The sequence below is a fragment of the Epinephelus fuscoguttatus genome, linkage group LG15 (assembly GCF_011397635.1).
Source record: "Epinephelus fuscoguttatus linkage group LG15, E.fuscoguttatus.final_Chr_v1".
NCBI lineage: Eukaryota > Metazoa > Chordata > Actinopteri > Perciformes > Serranidae > Epinephelus > Epinephelus fuscoguttatus.
Genome location: NC_064766.1, coordinates 34027871 through 34044761, shown reverse-complemented (window position 1 = coordinate 34044761; position 16891 = coordinate 34027871). Strand labels below are relative to the sequence as shown.

The window sequence follows — 16891 nt, the reverse complement described above, 5'->3', positions numbered from 1 at the left end:
GCACATCTGAAATCACACATACGATGTGTGCCATGACTCAGGAAGTGGTGATGAAACAACAAAGGTAGAGAAAGCAGAAGTGCGTCTGGCACAGCACAGACTGTCAGACAGACAGACACACAAACACACGCACACTGAACGTTCGACTGAGATACTGCTGGAATCTGTGAGGTAAGAGTGCAACTAGATTTTCCGCTGTGCAAGATACCTAAGAAAGCACAGGGTTCAACTTTTAAAGTGTTGCAGTTAAATGTTTGTGATGGACCAAATGTTTGTTTATCACCTGTTGTTTGAGTTTCTCAATTGCAAGTCAGACTTTCACAGTTAATACTCTAAAATTAGACGTTAAAAGTACAGAATAAGTGTAAAGGAACTGCAGAAATATTTTTGTATTTTAAGTGAAACAGGAACGACATTGATCTAATTAGAAAGGGCAGCAGTGTCGATCACTTGAATGAGCCAACAGCATGGTATAGACATGTCTACCAACGATTGCCTACGTGACTTTTAACGTGCAGTTGGTCTGGTGGGAGATTTTTTAAAAATTTTCTTTAAGATAAATAGCTGCAGAAATATGTTTTCAGTTTCTCTCGGTAGTGTCATTTTTGACTCAAAGTGGTAATAGTTTGAGGTTTTCTCTGCCACGCACTGACATTTTCCTCTAATGACGACTGCATACCAACTCCAGCTTCTTCTGGAGGCTCTTTGTATTTAACTGTAATTAAATCACTAAACTCCCACATCATTTCAGTACTCTTTATTAGTGTTTGATTATAGACAGGTGAACTGAAAAGGTCAAACACCAGAGTCAAGATCATGCTTCTTTCATATCTAAATTAACTGTCAAAATAATTTACCAATTTACTTGAACCTGTACCAGACAACCTCTAATTGTAACACTGAATATAAGGCATGTGATTGAAAGTAATGTATGTTCTCTTGGTGCTGTTGGCCTTTACATCACAAAGCAGTTACAAAAACAAGTTCACAGAAATTGAACCCACACAACTGAGGGCTTTCACATGGTACAGTTGTGTATGTTGCATATGTGTCTGTGTGGGAACAAAGAGTAATGACAGGAAAGAGTGATTTGCCTTGAATTCACTTTAGCACAGCTGTTGAAATTAATTCACTCTTTCCCCCGCAGCAGCAGCAGCAGCGAGACCATGACAAGCAACTGCTCCTTTCAAGAGGTGGACCACCTGATGAAATATTTGGAGCTGACAATCTACATACCTATCTTCCCCTTTGGTCTGATTCTTAATGTCGTGGCGCTCTTAGTGTTCTGCCTCTTTCTGCGGAAATGGACGGAGTCAACAATCTACATGACCAGTTTGGCCCTGATGGACCTGCTCCTCCTCTTCCCACTTCCCTTCAAAATGCACGCCACCAATCACCGCTGGCCTGCCAACCTCCAGCCTCTCTGTTCGGTCTTGGAAGGCCTGTATTTTATTGGGATATACGGCAGCATCTACACCATCATGTGTATAGCTGTGGACCGATGGGTGGCAATCTGTCACCCGTTCAGAGCCAAGCAACTGCGTTCACCCAAAGTGGCTCTGGGGACTTGCGTTGGGGTGTGGCTGCTGGTGCTGACAGCGATCTCTCCAACCATCCATCGCTTTAGGGAGGACAAGCGGGAGGAGTTCCACTGCTTCCATGAGTTTTCACAGAACGGCTGGAGCCCTCTGGTGATCATCTGCCTGCAGGTGTTTGGGTTCCTGCTGCCGGCGATGGTGCTGATCTACTGTTCGGTCCAGACCATCTGGGCACTTCAGCAGTCTGGCCAGCGCAGCCCCCAGAGCCGGGCCTGTGTGAAGATCATCTACAGCAGTCTGAGTGCCTTCCTGCTGCCTTTCACCCCCAGCCACCTGGGCATCCTCCTGCAGTTCCTGGTGAGAGAAACTGCAAGTTCATTTTGAGTAAACTGAACTTTAAAGTGAAAAGAGTGAAACAGGTTTAAGTAGATAACATATAAAGATGAAAACAGTCTCACCTGCTGTTATGGAGCTCTCAATCACAAATCTTCATCAGCAGGTGGGGTTTAGGCCAGTTAAATCATAGATGTTTAAATTTCATTTTATGGGATCACTTTAAAGCCCTTGTTACCCATATACAGATATTTTTGAAAACACATATTTTCCCCCTCCGTTGAGAAAATAATTCTGTCCACACAACCTTTGTTTTACAAAAGATCTCCCTCCACACTAGGACGCACAAATGACCCCAAACCCTTGCAAGCATTAGCTGACTTCAGCTACTTTTTTTTTTTTTTTTTAAATACCTGCTCTTCAATACAAGGATGAAGGAGCTCACTCAACATACAAATGATGCTCTGGGTATGCGAAAGTTTTCCTTTCATTCCTCATCAACAACAATCCCACTCTGGGAATTGTCACACCATCTACTCGTATGACCGGATTCAAAACCCTCGTTTCTGGCAGACTTTAAGACAGCTGCTCATCGCATCATTCTCACAGCCACATATACACACACATTCATATCTTTATTTCTATATTACAACCATTCTTTTGCTCGTGTTCTAATTCTGCTAAAGCAGGGAGAGCTCCGGGTCGCTGCATCTTTGCGTGCCGCCATCTTGCATTGGTTAAAAGCACTATGGGTAAGTTGTCATTCGACCAAGCAGTGCTAACAAACCATTAGCAAACTGGCAGTCTGCCATTTTAGCATATGCTCATTGCACAAAGCAACAATGTGCATGCGCAAACTGAGGACGCGACATTAGCGTTTCCCAAACACTCCATTTTACATGTACACATGAATACACAGTAACTAGAGCTTTAAAAAATCTGCACCTTGAAAGATGTTTCAAAAAATCTCCATTTTAATGATCTACAATTCTGCGTGTGGACGAGAGGCCAAAACATAGAGATTATATCCTTTTACAGAATTATTTGTACACATGTAAACAGGGCCTGAGGACTCAGCAAGTAAAGGATTTCATCCCAAAATGTAATATATACATAAAAAAGTATAATGTCTACAATGCATATGCCTAATTAATTTTCTAATTAACAAACAATATACATGGAGTCAGAAGTTCCTCCGTTTTTATACCAAACCACACAGACATTAGCTACAAGCATACAGAGCAGCACTGTAACCAGGTTTTCAGAAATACTGACATCCTTTTGTGGTTTTTTTTTTTTTTTTTTTTTGGCCTGGTTTTGGTTAGAGAAATGACAAACCAGTAGCTCAAAGTTTACTACATGATCTTCGTCAGAGAATCTTCTCAGGTGACTCAAGGTCTTATTTTTCCACATTTAAATGCTAAAGAAATACGTGCACTGAAGCAAAGAAAGGAGCCAATTTAACCAGTGCTGAAGCACATTGTGCCCTGTTCTTTGTGCTTTTTATTTTAGTATTAAATACAGCATCTGTGACCATTCTAGAAAAGTGACTGTAAAAAGATCCTGGAGCTGAGACGTTAAAAAAAAAAAGTCAAACTCGTCACTGCTGCTGATCTGGCAGGTGGTTTTAGTAAGTGCAGCAAATATACAGAGATCAGTTTCAAAAAGCCTGATAAGAACATGCAAAACCGCAGCAGAGTTCACACTGCTGGGTGAGCTCTGCTGTTTGTTTTAATACATCATGTTTGTTTGATGTATTTTAATATGATTTTGTACGGCTGCTACCTTGGCAGGGTCTCTGTTGTGAAATAGATTTTTTATCTTTATCTTTATCATACATGCAGGCAGGATGGTTGACTAATGTTTCTCTGTCCTCCATGTGTGACTCTTCACATAACTCCAGGTACGCCAAGGAATAATTCAGGACTGCAGCAACATGACCAGGATCAGCTTGTTCATACAGATCGCCATGTGCCTGTCCAACATCACCTGCTGTCTGGACGCTCTGTGCTACTACTTCATCGCTCATGAGGTGAGGAGCACCAAACACACCTTCAGGATGTCGGTCCAAAGAAGAGCCACCTTCAGCACTTCAGAGGTCTGAACACAAAGACAGTTCTAATATGTACTTGTCCTCAGAGGACGGCTGGTGGTGAATACGAGATCTGGCTTCTTGAGTTTTAGCAGGGCAGTGAAACTGAAGAGCACGTAGCTGACAGTGTGCCATGCACTAAGAGAGACAGGTCAAAGTGCAATCTCAATTAACCACAGTGCTTGAGAGTGAGGCGAAAATGTAGTGTGGGGAGAGGATCTGATGAGCTGTGATACATGATTTGGTCCAGTGACAGGAAGTCTGTTGACGCCTCTGTAACCTCAGACAGCTCCGAAAATGTAGGCTGCAGAAAGAAAATCCGCCAACAAGCCACAATGTGACTTCTTTCTATCATGATTTATGGATGAGCTTGTGATTTGGCTCGAGGCACTTTGAGGTCATCCAGTCCTACACGATGAGAAACTGGTGTGGGCTACCGTGCATTTCAAAGTAGTCAAAGCCGGCAGCAGCAGCTCATTGCAGAGCTTTGTAGCCTACTGTGTATTACGCTCAATAAGTCAAGTCAAAGCTGCTCTGAATGTTCTGAAGACCAATCATTTAAGATCAGCGCTGATGCTCTTCAAACCAATTTCATTTAATAGAAAGTGAGTAAATTGCGAAACTAACTGTGATACCAATTAGAGGCGTTATCTATGTAGCTTCTCTCATATTTAAAGTGCAGATTTACATAAAAAAAGTCAACTTCAAACAATTCAATCTGAAGCAAGTAAATAAATTAAACCAACATATTCATTCAAATGTTAATTTAATTTAAATATCACTTACCTTGTATGTGAATAAATCAAGACTCCAAGCAGTTGAGATCTGAAAAACACATGAATGCGATTGATTATTATTAATTGATAATTATTTATAATTACCAGCTTAGTGACAACAGATTTTAATCAACTTAAAGTGATACTGAAAACATTTTATTATTGTCTTAATTTTTGAAGTTTTCTTAGGTTGTTTCTTCAGCAAGTTGTGACTTGTTTTTTATAAAGAAAAATTATTTACTTGTAATTCAAGTAACTTTATCTATCAGTGATTGATAGAGATTGAAATATGGCATTGTATATATTTCAAATTGATCTCCGACCTTATTGATGCAAACTCAGATAAGGGTTGTCACACTTCAGTTGCCGTGATACAAATGAGGAAGCAAATAAGTGTAAAGGTCCGTTGAACATTTCAACTGACTGACTAACTTCCTTAAAATCACCACAGTGTATATACATATATATATATATGACAAATGTTAATGTAATCAATGTAATGATTTTTACAATGTAGCTTTAAAACGTGCAATAATGTTGTTAAGATTGTTAGAGGCCAGTTGTTAATGGCAGTCGGCCTGACTGTTGATGAAACTGTTTTGATATTAGTATGTCTACAGGAGGACATTTGCTTTATATGAAGGTGCACATGCAGTACATGAAGCCGCTCTCTGACTTATTTTGCTCATGCTGAAGGTGTCTCCATTAGGGGGGTTACTGTGTATTAATGCTGTTTTAATTTTGTAAAATAATCTCTTCTAAAACCAGAAACAAATGTGAAACTGTCACGTTTTGGTTTATTTGCATTACTTGTGTCTTGATACTTTCATTTTGCACACGCCTCCTCTTTCAGTGTTACATTTATTTGTGTTCAGTTTTGTTTCTGTTTTAATTTCTGTTTCTGTTGTTTTTTGTAAAGTAAAAACTTTTTTTTCATGAAGTCCTTTTGTTTAATGAAGATTCTTAATCTTTAAAATTAGTATTCATCAAAGCATTTTTATACCATATGCTTTGCTTCTATGGCCAAAAATTACAGGAATTATTACTTTCCTCAACTTTTCTTATTAATTTACCACCACATCAATTTTGAAACCAAACTTCATCTTCCATTTCAAAGTGAAGCAAAGCTAACCACAAGATACGCATCTTGTGATGTCACATTCATCACAGATGCTGTAGTTTTATGTTCTTTAGAAAACTAAGATTGCAACTAGCACATGAAAATATGTGAAGCACATCCCACAGATAAACTGATCAGGACTTTGTGATTGTCTCAGTTACATCCTGTTGCACTGGCTGTGAGAGTCTTTATAAAGACCAGCTTCCTTTTTACTGTGTCTACACACTGGAATACTGTTAGCTCAGTCTCCAGTTACTCTACCCCTTAATTTGCAGGTTCATGATTGTTAATGATGGACATTCAGAAGACAAAAAAAGTTTGATAATTTATTTTTAAAGCAGCAAGATATTACAAGAAAAATTGACTGTACAACGAAATGAAATATGAGCACATACCACGGGTCTCTCTCAACAGAGACTTATTTGCTCCAGGTTGTACATTAGAAGGACACCCCAAATCTTGTTTTAAATTGGGACAAATTAACATTGTAGAGATTATAATGCCAAGAAAGAAAGGACTGGGTGCTGGCGAGAGCTAAAGACAACAGGCAAAATCCAAATGAAGAGGAGGAAGAGCAAGACAAAATGAGTTTTAGCCTTTGATATCATCTACAGTAAGTGATCTAAACCAAAAAGCATTCTCTCTAAAGTATTTCATATACTTGACACTAAGCACAGCATACTGCAGACTTTGGTTCCTTCATGTCCTTCTAAAACACTGCTACTAATTACAGTCTAAAGCCATTATATCCAAGGAGTAGGAAAGTGTGATACCAAAGGAAATTAACAGACAAACCATAATGAAATCAAAATGGTTTCAGATAAAAATCTATGCATGTAACAATATGAAATCCAGAGGAAAATCAATTTACAGTATATATTGCTTAGGAACAATCAAAATTATATACACCATTCATTAATGATACAAACCAGCAAAGAAACGTCTAAACTACATGAGGTATGTTTTGCCATTTTCTGACATTCAAAACAAAAGAGCCAATAAACGAATATTGACACAAGTGCACCATGCAAGCAGCTTCCAAGTATCCGTACCATCACCCCCGGTGCACTGTGTCATTAAATAACAATAACGACAAGTCATAAATAAAATAAAATCAAGTCTTCTGATGTAAATGTCACAAACTGACACACAGTAACATCTTATGCACAGCTCGACAAGCTACAGATATATCCATACACATTTAAAACATCCAGATATACAGACTGAATAAAAAAGACATTAACATCGTACATTGACAATAAAAGAGCATTTCCAACTTGAGAAAAATAACAAACATTGAAACTGAAAGTGTTGGACAACACTTGCTCTTAAAGTGCAGTTAAAAGCCTAAAGAATTCAAGAGGTATGGTTTGAAATTGGCTTCAGTGTTGGATGGCTGTGGATTCCGCCCCAGTTTAGACCCTGTCACAGATGACAGTCTCGACCACAAAAGTGTTCTCGAAGTGACGAATGCTGTGGCATCTTTTTGTCTCACGCCTGTCGATACCTGGAAGAGAAAAAGAACATGCGTTTAGTAAATCTGTTCAGTACTTAAAGCTGAGTGATTCTGCAGGTGTTCATTTTGAATGAGCAATGGGGGATTCCTGCACATCACATCCATATATGTACTCAGGGGAAGTTTGTTGCATCATTAGCTCTCACGCCAATCAAAGTCAGCAACGACAGAGATATCACCGGAGCGCATCACTGCCTCCTCCGTAGTGTGTGGATGCGTCCACTACCAGTGACTCACTAAGCAGGAAGCTCCCAGGCTGCGCCCACATACAAACACTGACATGATGATCAGGCTGCCAGGCTGTTAGGAGGATTTTACACTGCAGACACAATGTCTGAAATGTTCACTAGGAAGCCCCTATTTGGTTCGGGTTGAATTTGTTTTCTCAACATCACACAAGGGTTGGTGTGACAAAGGGTGATAACTAAGCGGAAGTCACCCATCGCTCATTATTTAGCATCTCGTATTGCATGATTAGATTGGAAAAGGATGTGTGGACTCACGTCTGCGCTGGCTGCGGCGTCTGAGGCGGTAGGTTTCTTTGCCGTAGCAGAGCCTGTGGATGAACGGGCCCAGCTGCCTCATGTTCCTCACCCTCCCTGTCACCATCATCTCCTCCTGGACGATGTAAGTCTGAGGAAGGTACGTCCCTCTCTGTGACAAGAAAACACACAAATGAATCACTCAGCTGTCTGTGGGAGGAATGCTTCAGTACGGAAGACGGTAACACGCTGTCCTTCACTCTCTCAGACAGCCATTCATCCCTCTAACAATGCTTTTACAACAGCTTCACCAGTGACATCAGCAGCGAATGTAGGGAGTGTCTCACCTTGACATTGATGAGCAGTTCCCACAGGCTCCGTGGGGGCATCACCAAGGTTGTGTTCAGCTCAGTGATGTAGCATTTGTCCAAAGCAATGTCGTGATAAGCTGTGAGGCCCTGGAATCATAAAGAAACATTAGTACTCAACCTATGATGAAACACTTTAACAATACAATGTAATAAGAACAAACCAGTGAGCACATGGATGCATTAACCTACCCTCTGAAAGTCGTGGATGATATCGGCAGGGTCGCTGCCTCCAAAGTGCGGCACAGGTACGCTGATCTGCTCGTAGTTGTCCTCAAGGTAGATGCCGACGTTCTCCTCGAGTTCATGCCGTCCCCTCAGAGGAGCATATATGGAGTCCTCGTAGAAAATTTTGCAGTGGAACAAGCTGTCTTCTGGGATCTGCTAATGGGGCGCAACAGAACTGAGTTAGCATGTGACAGTTACTTCAGGTCGTCTCTTTTTTAAGCATTCTGGGTTCAGGTTGTAATGTAAAAAAAGGGAGGCAGAGTGAACTGACCTGAGGTATAAAGTAGTAGCGATAAACGTAGACAGAGGCCAGCACCAGTCCTGACATGAAAACCACCAGGCCAAAGGTGAGGCAGCACAGGCCGGTTGGAAAGGGCTTCTTGGGCCTGACAGGAAGAACCAGCTGCTCCTGTGAAGAGAAAAGCAGTTTGGTCAGAGGACAAGTCAACAGGGAAAAGCCAGATAGTTAGATGAGAGATTTTGGTATTTTGTAGAACCCAACGTTTTCTAATATCACAAAATATGTGCAAAATGATGCAAAGAACAGGAAGTGCTGTCCTTTAGATGCAATGGTGCAGCCTTTCTTAGGTTGATGAAGCCCCTTATAATATTTTTTTAACATAAGGAGAAGATATGGTTGAATTATTGTGAGCACAGCTTAGCAGTTAACTTGAAATTAATCATATCCAGTTCAATGATGGCGTATCAATGGACACTCTCACTTTGCCACGCTTTCCTGTACAAGTCCAATCGTAACAGAGTTAATTTTGACGGCTTGCAAAGTCGTCAGTCAGGCGAGGAGATCTGGTAGACGTAGGACGGACTGGAATGAGGCATGCCAGATGCCCGCCCACAGTCTCTCAGTCAATCTGCTGCTGCCTCTCCCTACTACAGTTGCTATGGAGAGCGGAAGCAGGGAGAACAGATTGTGCCAGGCTCTGACGAAGATGCTGGCACGTGGCCGTCTGGGTCTATTCTTGGAGGCCTACTTCCACGCTCCATATTTGTTAGTTCCCTCGCACCCTCGGTGGGAGTCGAAGCTAGAAGAATTGCGTGGAGGAGTCCCTCAGCAGAGGCGGACATATTAATAGATCTACACACATTGGCTCTGACGCCTAGCCGACTGTTGCAGCCAACCAGAATCCACACAGCCCTTTAGATCATGACTTGTTCTTACAGAAGCAATGCGTTTGCGTCATCAAGTGGTACTCATTGTGTACAGTCTGATGGGGGAAAAAGATGAGGCTTAGGCAGACTTATATCCACGAGTGCAAGATTTCTAAATATGTTTAACTCCTGGGAGGTAGTCCAGAAAGGAGGCTAAGAAAAACTGGACTTATTGTGACAAGCCTAATACAGGCTTAAGCCATTATACAATCCCAACTCAGAGATAACATGATCAGGCTAATTTAAGACTTCAAGAAATCACAATGAAGAAATCAAGCTATCATCACGTGCACAATTAATTACTTTATCTATCTATCTATCTATCTATGTTTAAAATGTTGTAACACAGCCGGTTGAGCCCTGTGTTTGAGATTTGAAGCCTAAAACCTGAGGACTTCGGATATGCCATGTTGCAAATACATTTCAGGGAATTATATGCCCATCATGACACAGTGAGATGCTCACTTCCTGTCTGCACTGCCTTCGATTTAACTCAAATCAACTGAGTCGCCCCTTCAGATCCTACTCATAGGATACAGGAGAGGCTACAACTACAAACAAACTAAAGTATTTGTCAATATTTTTTGCTAATTTTCACCCCTGATTTTTTTTTTTTATAATGTCAAATTTGAGAAATAAATGGCTCAGCTGCCATTAGATTATTCCCACTGTTTAAATACAGCACACATTAATCCTGGATTCTCAATTAATTACATATCAATTCACTCTCAGGCGCTACCTGCAGGACCCACGTGGTAAAACACCTCGTGACATCACTGACTGGTGCAGTGACCGCAGCTAACAGCCCTGCTGTTTTCTCATATCGACAAAACGGGTGGGAAACTGGGGCTATTTGCACCCCAACGCCTATACTTAAAAATGGAAGCTTTTACTTTTATAAATGCACACTTATATACACTTACATTACATATACATATGAACCATTTAGAGTCATCCATATAATGCTGAAGGCACAATTACAGGTCAGTCATCTGCAGTGTGTCCTCGCGGTGGCCAAACACGGTGACGTAATGTCAACATCCCCAGGCTGGGACGGCCTGCAGTGATGGGTCATTTCCCTTTCTACTATAACATTATAGCTTTATAATGTCCTACAATAACTGTACCAGCAAAACAAGTTGTAGTTGCATTAAAAATAATAATTGCAATAATTATTTTAAGCATATCATGGCTTTTGTTTATATATCTGACTGCCTAATCAAATAGATAACGGATTATCAGTATTAAAATAATCCCATGAAGTGACATGATGATGCATGGACAGACAAATCAAACATTAACAATAAAAATAAACAGATTAATCTACTTTGCTAAAATAACCAATTCAAAAGGAGCACTGATGCTAAGACAAATGCCACATCATGAAACAATAGACAACAACAAAGTGTGCAAACTCACGTGAGCCTGAGGTATAATGATCTTGTCTCCATCGATCTCTTTGTCGGGCTTCTGCGCCGAAACTGGCTGGAAGGTGATCTTCACCATGTTTGTTTGTTCGGTGTTTGTTTGCTTTGTCTCGTTAGCTGATGTTAGTGAGCTGGTTTCATGCACCGAGCCGGGAAGATTATATAGCGGCGGAGCAGTCTCGCCCCCGGGACTCAGTGACCTCAGAAGAGCGTCTTCTCTGACGAACAAGCACTGTGTGGGTCTGAAGGAAAAGCCGCCTCGCCGCTGTCAAAATAAGAGTCCAGGTCCGGCTGCGACGTTTAAAATTAACTCATAATACACTGTTTGTGGGCTTTTGAGTAAACAGATAAACGCACTTAAATGTCCAAATCTCTTAGGGATAAAAAGACAGATTATTTATCCCCCTTTTGTTAACGTTAAACTACATTATGCCATGATTTTGAAGGCGAGTGCCCGATATGGTAGTGCTTTCCGTGTTTTATTTAAAGCTGCATCTCCTCTCCTCAACCATGTTCAGAATACTATCATCCGGAAATGTAGGGATGCTTCAAACTCTCAGCCAGCTACTATACTGCGATAAAGCCGGCTTTAGGTCACTACTACTGATATTAATTATGATCATAATGACGATCATGAAATAAAAGCAGTCACACCTTGCACGTGGGCATCAGCAAGGCATGTATCCACAAAGCACTGTACAGCACAGTACACTGTGTACTGTACAAAGTGTGCTACAGTACAAAGTGCATCTTGGTTTGAGTATTTAATGTATAGTTTGATATGTTTCATAATGTAATGCAATGTTATATGGGCATTTAATGTAGTATAAACCTGTAACAGGACCATAAAGCAAATTTTTTTATTATTAAAATAGCTCACTGCATGTGTTACAAAGTGGGCTCTAGTGCTTAACATGATGTTTACATACTATACACCAAGTCAAATTTCATAAACAAGACTTTAAATGCCATGGTCAAATGATCAGACATAATTATTCTTTTTTCCCAAATAATAATAAATGACTAAAATCTTTCAGCCACCTTCTTAACACCCAGCAGCCAGATAGTCAGCAGTGTGCTGAAACATTAAAGCTGTAACATTGCGTCAAACCAAACTACATGTAGCAGTGCATATCAACAGTCAAAATGCAAATTACACAACACATGCAAATTTTGCAGACATACATAGCACATAGCTCATGTCACCTTTGGGAACAGCCATAGTAGTGTGCCCACATGAGTCACTACAGACAAAATCCACACACAGCGCTCAAATTTGACAATATAGGAAATTGAGATGCCGATACAATCATAAAACACACTTGTCACAAAGTATACTAAAACAGGCAACATGTCCTGAAACCTCTCAAATACAGGGATGATCTCTTCTCCTGCCCACACTGTTTCAGGCTGCTTCTTTTTGAGAGGGCTACGGGCACTTTACACTCTCTGCACCTGAGAGTAATGTACTTGACAAATGGCTCATATAGTCCAATTCACATTAGGTTTTTTACAGAGGGAGTGGAGCACTAGCCTGGTCCTTATAGGTGGATTGATGGCTCACAATCAAGCATGAAATAAGCCCAGTCGACTAATGATGCAATGTGAGAATTAGCTGATATATGGCTTATAGTGGATGATTAAAAGAGGATGATTAAAGGGTAAATATTGGAGGGTGATGTTTTTGCAAGATGAGCTTGATTTACTAATTAAATCACTAACTAGATTTTGTTTTGAGTTGTTGTTATGAATTTATATCCAAGATAAATGCTTTAATATTAACTTAGTTGTATCTTGTCTGTTTGAGATGTTGCTACAGAAGTTGCAGATGACTTTTGAACCTCAGTTATCTTAGGTGATTTAAACTGTATGAGGATTCAGACTGAATTTGGGGACAAAAGCTAACATGACCACTGGTGATTGGCGGGTACGAGCGTTGCGCGTCCTGGATGTGTCTTGCTCTCGTAGCCAGTTCATCCATTCACATGTAAATGAACCGTCATATATACCTAGTCCATGCCCCCTCGGAGCAGCACTAAGGAGCCCAGCCTCTCTGTGAGCTTTGTCGGCCGCTGGGATCACCCGGCCATCTGTCCCATTGACGAGCTGTAACGGCTCTTTGGATTTTACACGCCAACCTCCAGTCCACTGGCTTTCTGGCAGCGCCTGGGTTAAACTTTACCAACATGGCCCCCATCCGTAACAACACAAACGGCACGGACAGAGGTGATAACTGCAGTGGAATTCAGTCTGACAGAAAGGTGAGGGCCTGTGTGAGCACTTTAAACCAACATGTCTGCTTTAACTTGGCTGGTAACTGTCAAGAGTAACTCCATTGTCCTTACTGTTGTGGCAGATGAGGAAACCTCTGGTCGAGAAGAAACGAAGGGCTCGCATCAATGAAAGTTTACAAGAACTCAGAGTTCTCATGGCGGATGCAGACGTAAGATATTATATATTTACACACCCCTGCTTTGTAGAGTGTTGTTTCTCTAAATAATGTGGTGTTGTGTTTCAGCTAGCTTGTGCTGCCAGCGCTTGTTGCTTACGTTTTTTGTCACCCGCTGCAGTTACAATCAAAGATGGAGAATGCTGAAGTGCTGGAGATGACAGTGAAACGGGTGGAGAGCATCCTACAAAACCGGGCTCAAGGTAAATATTGTACATTTAGTTAAAAGTACGCCATACTTTACTAAATATTTAATATTAAGTCATTTTTAGCTGAAAGTATTAACTCTAAATTAGCACATTACTTACATGTCAGCCTTCCGCCGAGTAATATAGTTCTTTAAAACTAACCTGTGAATTAATTTGTAACGGTCAGCGCATTAATATTCTAATTAACAGTGCTGCGGCCACAGGTGCGCGTGTGCAGATTCAACCGTGGCTCAGCCAATCAGAGCGCAGAGTCCATCTGTCCGTTGGTAGCTAAGTTTGCTAACTTTTAAGCTAACTGTTTTATATCATCTCTCCGCAGAAGTGGACGCCGTGAACCGGGAGGCCTGTGAGCGGTTCGCCGCGGGCTACATCCAGTGTATGCACGACGTGCACACGTTTGTGTCCAGCTGCCCCGGGATCGACCCAACGGTGGCTGCGGAGCTGCTGAACCACCTCCTGGAGAGCATGCCCCTGAACGACGAGGACCGGCTTCGGGTGATGCTCCCGGACACGGAGGCAGAGGAGTGCCCCGGCAGCAACAGCACTTGGCCCGTGTCTGAGAGCATGTACACGGCCCTGGTGTCCCCGGCCCCGTCCTCCACCACCTCCACCTCCACCGATGACCTCTGCTCTGACCTGGATGAGACGGACTCAGAGCAAAGTCATGTCTCCTCCTCAGAGGAGGCTGACAGCCAGGATGTGTTGAGCTTGCCTTCCTTGACTTACTCCAAGTCAATGTGGAGGCCTTGGTAGATTAAATAAAAGAATAGCATGTTTTAAACCACAGTAGATGATTTAATGCTTTGTGTTAGGCTGCTTGTGGGGTAGGCCTCAGTACAGGGCAACAACACTGCTGAAATAACTTGTTGGAAGGCATCTGAGAAGCTCTTTGTGTAATTATTGGGGAACTAAAATGTATTTAATAAATAAAGTATGTAATTAAATCTGTGTTGCAGAGGACATAGACTCATAGGGTCTTCATTTGGATGTGTATTGGCCTGCCTTCAGTGAAGGGGTAAATGCATATGTAAATATTTACTTGTTGAATATGACTGAGCTGTATAGACCATAGCTGTCCCTAGAGATGCATTGTTAGTCGTATGTAAATTATTTTGTATTTAGGAAGTCTTTAACTTTGTATTTATAAGTGTCCATGACTTTTAGTAGGCTACCTCATCTGATTTGCCTAAGTTTTAACTTTTCAATAAATACCTTTTGACTTTTAAATTCTGATTGTGCAGCTTCTTCTTTCTTCAGAGAACGCCACATTTCACACACCAGGATCCCACCATCCACCCACCGGCGGCTGTTTTCAAGATATTAGTTAGTACTCTGCAATTGTGGGCCATTTGTGTGCACTCTCTTTCTCTCCAAGATCCCTTAGCACATCGTAGGCATTCGTGAGGTGTGAAATGAGTAATCCACTCACTCCTTATATAGGCCTAGTTGAGGAGTTGGCAAATGGGTTTTATAACTCCGCTTGACTCCAGCTTTTTTATAATGCTACAGTTTTAAAATAGCACGGGAACAAATAACCTGCTCAGTCATGGAAATGGATTCTTAACAAACAAGGTCACGACTTCATCAGTTTCCCATTATACTGTATATGGGCTTTCATGCAGCGCAATAAAAATGTAGTGTTATGACTTATAACTGTAAACTCATGTCCCCTTCTGATTCACAGACACTTTGAAATCTTGTGTCTGCAGCCTGAGACACGACCTCTGTGGTCCCGGTGGGAGCCACAGACACTTTTCTGCCTCTGCACCATCAGCTACTACAACTACAAATGAATAAGAAAAGACAAGCAATCCTGAACTCACTCTTAATCCTTCTCTAGTCAGATGGCTCCACTGCTGTTCCTGTGATGTCCAAGTGTCATTTCTAACACTCTCTTCCCCATTCTGAGGGAGGGATCTTTGTTGAAATGACAAGGGGAAAGATTAATACAGTGAGCATGGGATTATAGTAGAGCATTATTCCTATTTAGCATTTGATATATCCAGTGGTGGAAATTAACTAAGTACTCAAGTGCTATTGTCTATGTCTATTTTATGCTTCAGAGGGACATAGTGTACTACATCAATTTGATCAGCTACTTTGCAGATTGTTCAAACAAAACATGATTAATTACTATACTTGTATATTAAACTGCAACAATAGAGCTGGTGTTAGCTCTACCTCGACCAGCTACCTGTTCTCTACTTAAGTATTTCCATTTTATGCTACTTTATACTTGTACTTCACATTTCAGAGGGGAATATCACACATTTTACTCCACTACATTTATCTGATGGCTTTAATTTATGGTTACTTTGAAGAGACTTTCAGATACAAATGCTGCTTACACTTAACAACATTATCAACAATACTAATTACGCCCCAAAGTTATGGAACACACTACCCACAGATATCAGGGAAGCTCGCTTGCTAAATATTTTTTAAAGATAGCTAAACACGTATCTGTTCACTTTAGCCTTTAACTAGCTCTGGCTTTCCTGACACAGGTCTGACACTCTTTCTTTTCATGCTTCACGCTGCTGCAACCCTTAAAATCTTAACTTGATTTTATGATTTTTAGTTTTACAACCCTATGATTTTATGAATCAGTTAATCCATGTTTTCATTTTTTTTAAATAACTAAATTAAAAAATTAACAGTTTTTTAATATTACACAAGGCAATTCAGTATAAAAGGACATTTAAAACGGTTTAATTTAATTTACTTTCTTATTGAAAAAATAAAATAAATGAAACTGTTTTAAATGTCCTTTAATATTGAATTGCCTTGTTTGTTGTATGTCCATTTTCATGTGAAGCACTCAGTACTTATACTGCCCTTCTTGTAAAGCACTGTGTGCTGCATTTCTTGAATGAAAGGTGCTACATAAATAAAGTTTATTAATATTATTATTATTATAAAAAATAATAATCCAAAAACACAATATCTGACTATAAGCTTTTGAAAGGGGACATTTTGCAGCATGAGCAGTTTGGGGAAAGTTACCTAATAAATGTAATAAGTTACAGATTATTTTAAGAAATCTATTTTAATGAATGAAATATAACTTGTTATATTTGATTACTATTTTTTTAGGAACTTTATTTATTGATTTTTTACACACAAACTGACCACAGTGTTGATTACTTTTTACTTACTCCTCTAATAAATGTTTTAAACTAGGCA

At 40.5% G+C, this 16891-nt stretch overlaps 3 protein-coding genes across 5 annotated transcripts; 2 read left to right on the top strand and 1 right to left on the bottom strand.

Annotated features, from left to right (window-relative positions):
* Positions 1-4723, top strand: LOC125901670 (G-protein coupled receptor 55). Of its 3 annotated transcripts, none has more exons than XM_049597480.1 (3): positions 1-171; positions 1151-1895; positions 3775-4723. In XM_049597480.1, exons 2-3 carry the CDS (start codon positions 1167-1169, stop codon positions 3973-3975), a joined length of 930 nt encoding a protein of 309 aa, XP_049453437.1. In that variant the 5' UTR covers positions 1-171; positions 1151-1166; the 3' UTR covers positions 3976-4723. The 3 variants fall into 3 exon arrangements, with proteins under 3 accessions (XP_049453437.1, XP_049453440.1, XP_049453439.1); XM_049597483.1 differs by having other exon boundaries at positions 70-171; positions 1148-1895; XM_049597482.1 differs by having other exon boundaries at positions 133-171; positions 1154-1895.
* A 1454-nt stretch (positions 4724-6177) lies between these two features.
* Positions 6178-11271, bottom strand: itm2cb (integral membrane protein 2Cb). Its single transcript, XM_049597484.1, has 6 exons — positions 11040-11271; positions 8725-8862; positions 8418-8609; positions 8205-8315; positions 7879-8029; positions 6178-7366 (listed from the first exon to the last, which is right to left on the bottom strand). The coding sequence occupies exons 1-6, from the start codon at positions 11124-11126 to the stop codon at positions 7275-7277; spliced, it is 771 nt and encodes a 256-aa protein (XP_049453441.1). The 5' UTR covers positions 11127-11271; the 3' UTR covers positions 6178-7274.
* Positions 11272-11450: 179 nt separating this feature from the next.
* Positions 11451-14995, top strand: hes6 (hes family bHLH transcription factor 6). The gene is made up of 4 exons (XM_049597485.1): positions 11451-13308; positions 13404-13490; positions 13618-13699; positions 14025-14995. The coding sequence occupies exons 1-4, from the start codon at positions 13234-13236 to the stop codon at positions 14456-14458; spliced, it is 678 nt and encodes a 225-aa protein (XP_049453442.1). The 5' UTR covers positions 11451-13233; the 3' UTR covers positions 14459-14995.
* The last annotated feature ends 1896 nt before the right edge of the window (positions 14996-16891 follow it).

Excerpts from the sequence above, each read along its gene's own strand:
- hes6 (XM_049597485.1), top strand. The coding sequence starts at position 13,234 with ATGGCCCCCATCCGTAACAACACAAACGGCACGGACAGAGGTGATAAC. Across the intron at positions 13,309-13,403 it reads GAATTCAGTCTGACAGAAAG|ATGAGGAAACCTCTGGTCGA; the intron begins GTGAGGGCCTGT and ends CTGTTGTGGCAG. Across the intron at positions 13,700-14,024 it reads CCTACAAAACCGGGCTCAAG|AAGTGGACGCCGTGAACCGG; the intron begins GTAAATATTGTA and ends ATCTCTCCGCAG.
- LOC125901670 (XM_049597480.1), top strand. The coding sequence starts at position 1,167 with ATGACAAGCAACTGCTCCTTTCAAGAGGTGGACCACCTGATGAAATAT. Across the intron at positions 1,896-3,774 it reads GCATCCTCCTGCAGTTCCTG|GTACGCCAAGGAATAATTCA; the intron begins GTGAGAGAAACT and ends ACATAACTCCAG.
- itm2cb (XM_049597484.1), bottom strand. The coding sequence starts at position 11,126 with ATGGTGAAGATCACCTTCCAGCCAGTTTCGGCGCAGAAGCCCGACAAA. Across the intron at positions 8,863-11,039 it reads TCATTATACCTCAGGCTCAC|GAGCAGCTGGTTCTTCCTGT; the intron begins GTGAGTTTGCAC and ends TTCTCTTCACAG. Across the intron at positions 8,610-8,724 it reads GCTACTACTTTATACCTCAG|CAGATCCCAGAAGACAGCTT; the intron begins GTCAGTTCACTC and ends GCGCCCCATTAG.